This window comes from Lathyrus oleraceus, chromosome 5, assembly GCF_024323335.1.
Source record: "Lathyrus oleraceus cultivar Zhongwan6 chromosome 5, CAAS_Psat_ZW6_1.0, whole genome shotgun sequence".
NCBI classification, from domain to species: Eukaryota; Viridiplantae; Streptophyta; class Magnoliopsida; order Fabales; family Fabaceae; genus Lathyrus; species Lathyrus oleraceus.
The window spans coordinates 254,366,482-254,372,822 of record NC_066583.1 but is presented as its reverse complement, the minus strand read 5'-3'; the positions used below and the strand labels follow the sequence as shown (position 1 = coordinate 254,372,822).

At 34.9% G+C, this 6,341-nt stretch overlaps 1 protein-coding gene across 1 annotated transcript; it reads left to right on the top strand.

Moving 5' to 3' along the window:
- Positions 1-1,250: 1,250 nt before the first annotated feature.
- LOC127083614 (polygalacturonase 1 beta-like protein 3) lies at positions 1,251-3,731 on the top strand. Its single transcript, XM_051023927.1, has 2 exons — positions 1,251-1,558; positions 1,655-3,731. Exons 1-2 carry the CDS (start codon positions 1,511-1,513, stop codon positions 3,509-3,511), a joined length of 1,905 nt encoding a protein of 634 aa, XP_050879884.1. The 5' UTR covers positions 1,251-1,510; the 3' UTR covers positions 3,512-3,731.
- The last annotated feature ends 2,610 nt before the right edge of the window (positions 3,732-6,341 follow it).

The window sequence follows — 6,341 nt, the reverse complement described above, 5'->3', positions numbered from 1 at the left end:
TAATATATCTAACATGAGGTTAAATGTAATGTACTGTCAGTGTAAAAAAATATTATACTGACGTCCAATCAAAATATTTTATATTATCAAATCATAACAATATTTTAAAAATAAAAGTGTGATGTGCCGGGATACATGAGTCTCATTGATTTACAATGTAAAAATATTTTACATTTTCAGCGCATATTTCTTTTTCTTATCAAACATTGTATCTATTTTTAGTATATGTGAGACTTAATCACTTACACTTGAATTTCAACAATTCTTTTCACAAGTGCAAGTCACCCACATCACTAACGTGATTCACGCCAAGATCTCACTCCTTTCAACAAAGCCAAACATAAACTTTGATATCATTTGTTAGAGAGTCTATAAAGCGTTAAGAGTGTCAATGAACTAAATATTTAGGATTCAAGATACTTTAAAATCACATATTCATCAAAAATTTTAAGACATTATATGCATCTATCACTTATCTATCCAATATTTTGGACTTGAATGATCCTACAATGCAGTAAGACTCCCATACAAGTTTATAATTATATTGTTTTATTCTTAGAACTTGTAATTAATAGTTTGCTTGCACAATTTTTGAACATTGATACAAATCGTCTAAAAAGAGATATATATCAATCCAATCTCAATAATATCTCTGGTAACAGAAACAATTTTAAATAATTTTAATTTTTAGTTCCAATTGGCATTATGTTTAATACTAATTCTTTTGTTTATCAAGTGCAATTAAAATGATAAAAAAAACGGCAGAGATAGAATATATCTCATACACATGTTTGAACGCACAATAGTATTATTTTTACACGCACTATACTTAACGTAAGTGAGTTTCGTGTTAGACTCTTGATTTGAAAATAAAATACACAAATCTAAAAGGGAAGAATCTTTCCAAAACACAATTAGTAAGACCAATTGAGTAAAAGTTAGAGGGCCCACTTCTAGATTAATGTTTGGCTAAAGACAAAAGGGAAGCATCTATCCATTTAACAATTGGATTGGCTTAATTAAATTAAATTTTACATTATCAAATCCATTGAACAATGTTAATCTGATTCCGTTTTCAGCGCATCCATTTGATTATTCTTACTTATAAACTCGATGAGGTTTAGTTAGAAGCATTTATTGACCACTAATTAATGTCCAACTAGCTAGCACCACCTCATTTTTTCTCAACAAAACCGAGGCAACGTTCCTGTGCCATATTTCACTCTCTAACAAGCACCATGTTGATTATTTTTAAAGTGTATCAGTATCACACCAAACATACCCATACTTGCAATACAATACACAAAAAGTTAAAAGAACAAAGAGAAAAACATAAAGAAAAGGAACCTTCTTACTTTAGTTTCCTACTCATGGATGCAAATGCAATGCTTTTGCAGAAAAAAGTAACCTATATGTCTGGGAGACCATAGATTTATTGTCCCCCAAATGTCCTATATATGTGCTTTTTCTTATATATCACTCTCACACCCACTATCTCACCATCACAAAGATGAAAATTCAGTTCATCTTCTTGTTCTTCTCACTCTCTTTTTTCCATGTAAGAACCACCACAAAAATGCATAATAATCACATATATTTACTTCACTAATATTTTTACTTTTCCTTTGCTAACTTTGTTATTGTATGAATGCAGGGTTCTATAGCCACCATTGGCAACAAAGGAATCACTCAAACACAAGAATATTCTTTCAAACAAAAGACAAACCCTTTCACTCCCAAAGCCTCACTCATTCGTTACTGGAACACAAAAATCTCTAACAAACTTCCAAATCCAATCCCTAATTTCTTTCTCTCTAAAGCTTCCCCTCTCACACCACAACATTATGCTAACCTAGTAAATCTCCTTAAACAAAAGCCCTTCTCTGCAAATTTCCATAATTCCCTCTGCTCCACACCATACTTACTCTGCTCCTTCGATCACCCAAGCGAATATTACCAATCCAAAAAAACTAACAAACCCGATGCCAACTTCGCAGTCTACTCAAACAAAAAATTCGCAACTTACGGATCGTCTCGACTCGGTGGAGTCGACTCGTTCAAAAACTATTCAAACGGGTTAAACACAAATAACGACTCGTTCAAGAAATACAGCACAACCTCGACTCGCCATAGCGGACAATTCAACAGCTACGCGGAAAACGGCAATGTAGCTAACACAAACTTCACCAGCTACGGTTCCGGTTCATCTTCCGGCACCGGCGAGTTCAAAAGCTACGATAAACTCGTCAATGACCCTAACCTAGGTTTCACTACCTACGATTCTTCTGCTACAAACCACAAACTCTCTTTCGCAAGCTACGGCAATGAAACAAACTCCGGATCAGAATCATTCAACAGCTACGGAAAACGCGTTCGCAGCGGCAACAGCGATTTCATCAATTACGCTGTTAGCTCCAACATTCTTCAATCATCTTTCACTGGCTACGGTGAATTAGGAACCGGAGCCGCCAATGATTCTTTCACATCGTACAGTTTCAACGGTAATAATCCCCGGAGCACTTTCAAAACCTACGGCGCCGGTTCCGTTTCAGGCTCCGATACTTTCGTCAGTTACCGGAATCGCGCCAACGTCGGCGATGATTCATTTCAAAGCTACGGTTCAAAATCAAAATCCGGCGCTGCCACATTCACGAACTATGGGCAATCGTTTAACGAAGGAAACGACACCTTCACTGAATATGGAAAAGGTTCGTCAGGTAAAACCGCGTTTGGATTCAAAACTTACGGATTGGGACGCGCGTTCAAAGGCTACAACAAAAACGGCGTGTCGTTTTCTAGCTATAACAATTTCAGCACGTTCAGTGGCAAAATCGTGAATAAATTCGTCGAGCCGGGTAAGTTTTTCAGAGAGTCAATGTTGAAAGAAGGAAATGTGATGGTCATGCCAGACATTAGGGATAAAATGCCTGAAAGGTCGTTTTTACCCCTGTCTATTTCTTCGAAATTACCTTTTTCATCCTCGATGTTGGAGGATATAAAGGAAGCTTTCCACGCGCGGGATGGTTCGGCAACAGAGCACGTGATTAAAAACGCGCTTGGAGAGTGCGAAAGGGGACCGAGCATGGGCGAGACAAAACGGTGCGTTGGATCCGCCGAGGCTATGATTGATTTTGCAGTTTCTGTATTGGGTCCCAATGTGGTTGTGAAAACAACTGAGAGTGTAAATGGGTCAAAAAATAGTGTGATGATTGGAAAAGTCTACGGAATCAACGGTGGAAAAGTGACTAAATCAGTTTCATGTCATCAAACTCTGTATCCTTACTTATTGTATTATTGTCACTCTGTCCCCCAAGTTAGAGTTTATGAAGCTGAAATTCTTGACGTGGAAACTAAGTCAAAGATTAATCATGGGGTTGCCATCTGTCATCTGGACACGTCATCATGGGGCCCACAGCATGGTGCTTTCATAGCTTTGGGGTCGGAACCTGGAAAAATTGAGGTTTGCCATTGGATTTTCGAAAATGATATGACTTGGACCATTGCCAGTTGAAGAAGGAAACACTTTCTTCTGTTTTTTTTTTCAGTGTGTACAAGAACACAACGATTTGATATTATCATGTGTAACCAACCATGTTTTGGTTGTTGTTTCTTTTTTGTTATAGTTTTGGAATTCTATTTATGATTTTACCTTGTGTCGTGTTCTAGAGTGGTTTGAACTTTGAATCTTAGAGTAGGCGTGACTCAATGATATGGCATGTGACTTTAAAATATTACTAGTAGTATTATTTTAAAATTTCTTTTGCATTTGTGTGAAATTGAATATGCTGATAGTTTGAATTTAATAATTTAAAAGAAGAGAATCTTGGATTCAGGTGACAAAAGTATGGACAAGGAGGGAATCTTTAATGAAGGTAGTAGAATGTTGTTAAAAGAGAGGTTACCCAATAGAGGCAAGGCATAATGGGATAACGTTAGAGTAGAGAAAAAAATATGATGGGTTTCTGTGATGTGATGGAATGGTGGTGATTATGATTGTGATTGTTACTGCACGCTTTGGGGAGGGAGAAGGGGATGAAATGGGGAGCACATGCTGGGTGGAGTGATTGTGAAGTGAGAGCATAAACTGCATGCAAATTGCAAACGTTGCTGCAGCTTTAAGTGCAACCGAAGAAATAGTACTAGTACCATCAAAAGCTCGAAGCCATGATCCACATAGTTTATGATATGTTTGTTAGTGGGGTATAGTATAGGTATATAGACTGCAGGCTACTCTACTCATGGTGGTATGAGTATGACAGAAGCATGGCTAAATGAGGCAAATAAAGGAACCATCACTCACTTATCAATGCCATGATTCTCCTTGCTTATAAAAAAAAACTATTGCAAATCTCTTTAACCCTTTCTTACACTTGTGTATAATGGTTCTATAGATTTTTTTTTTTAAGTTTAGGATTTAATAAGTTTTTGATTCTTGTTATACAAAAAATTTAGGGGTCCGAGTTCGAATTAAATGTTTGTGTATTTGTTGTACAAATTGCATTTTCTTTAAATTAATTGAATTTTTCTTGAATTGTTTTCACTAGTTCTTGTTCTTGCATCAAATTTATAATATATTTTGTTGGTTCAAAACAATAATCAAGCAAGACATATTATGGATGTGATGTATAATAGGAGATATATGTGATGTATAATAGGAGATATTGATGATTACACGATATAAAAATACTTAAATGTTCTTGAGTTTTTTATAAATATTGTTAAATATATTTTTCGTCTTGATAAATAATCTTTAATTTAATTTTAATTTTTATAAAAAATTCATTCGAATAATGGTTTTTTTAAAATTTCTTCCATAATTTATATCAATGTCATCTACTTGCTCTAACGAAAGTTAACATAATGTGCCACGTGAATGATTTAGTCACAATCACTATAAAGCAAATTAGATTGTTGGATTTATAAACCTCCTTAATTATTAAGTTATATGAAATGAAGAGAAGTGACAATATTGAAAGTTTTTCTACCATTCAACATGTTTCACTATTCAACCAACCTCTTTTCATTTTCTCCTCAGTCTTACGCGATTCTCAAATACCCTAATCAATGTCAAGTCCATCCACCACAAATTATTAGGAAAGGTGTATCCATTTATAAAATCATATTTTGATTTGAGTTTTTTCAATTTTGCATACAAGGTAAGGTGTATCCATTTATAAAATCATATTTTGATTTGAGTTTTTTCAATTTTGCATACAAGGTGTTTGATAAATGTCCTCGTACAGAAACCACACTCTATAATTTCTTAACAATCGTGAATACGAGGAGGTTACCAAGTCGTTTAAATTTTTGTTGAGATGATTGGTTGTGGGGTAAGGCCAAGTCTTGTGACTATGGTTAGCTTACTCAAAGTGTGTGGGAAAGTGGGCTCAAGAAACCTAGAATGTGTGTTCATGCTTTTGTACTTGCATTAGGCACGTGTGATGATGTTTTTGTGCTTACTTCATTTATTAATATGTATTGTAATGCTCGAGACATTAGGCACGTGTGATGATGTTTTTGTGCTTACTTCATTTATTAATATGTATTGTAATGCTCGAGACATTGATCATGCTTTTCTGGTTTTCAATGGTATGCAAAGTAGAAGCATGATTTCATGATGTGTTCAAAATAGTATGGTGTCTAGACCTTTTTCTCTCTTTCATAGATGGATCGAAAGTGGACTTCCATCTAGGAGATATGAATGAAGAAAAAACAAAGAAATGAAATAAACTAACAGATGCCCACAAGAAGCGAACATTGATAACCAAATTTATTTTGTATTACTATCTGTTAGTTCTCATTATTGTGTCCCGTCTAGAAATTGGAATGACAATATTTGTCCATTGATCTTTTGCCGCGTCCATACAAGTTTGTGGATGTTGAAGAGTGGTCAAACATGAAGGATGATGATGGCACAAAAAGAGTATTTTTTGAAGGAGAGCATTTTATAGGAGGAATATCAGAAGAAACATATGTAATACATACATTTCCTCCAAGCTATTTTATAAATATTTTATTTTATTATAGAATGTTATGAGTCATGGCATATAGGTTGGATGTATGATTATTGGATCACAATTCAGAGAACTGAATTGAACAGTCCACTTGGACTTGAGGTTCAACTACACATCAATGAAGTTGTTTGCCATGGGTTAAGTGAACCATGTAAGTAAAAGGGATCTCTTTGTTTTTATTGTATTCATATTTAATCAAATAAAATGCATGTATATAACATGAGGTTAATACAACAGATGTGAGCAGAACTTCGTGTACTTCTTCGCTTCATGACCAAAAAAATCGATGCAAAAGCTGATGAAGGCATATTCATAGGATATTTTACT

Coding starts and splice junctions, on each gene's coding strand:
- LOC127083614 (XM_051023927.1), top strand. CDS start 1,511: ATGAAAATTCAGTTCATCTTCTTGTTCTTCTCACTCTCTTTTTTCCAT. Junction 1,559..1,654: donor TCTCACTCTCTTTTTTCCAT/GTAAGAACCACC, acceptor GTATGAATGCAG/GGTTCTATAGCCACCATTGG.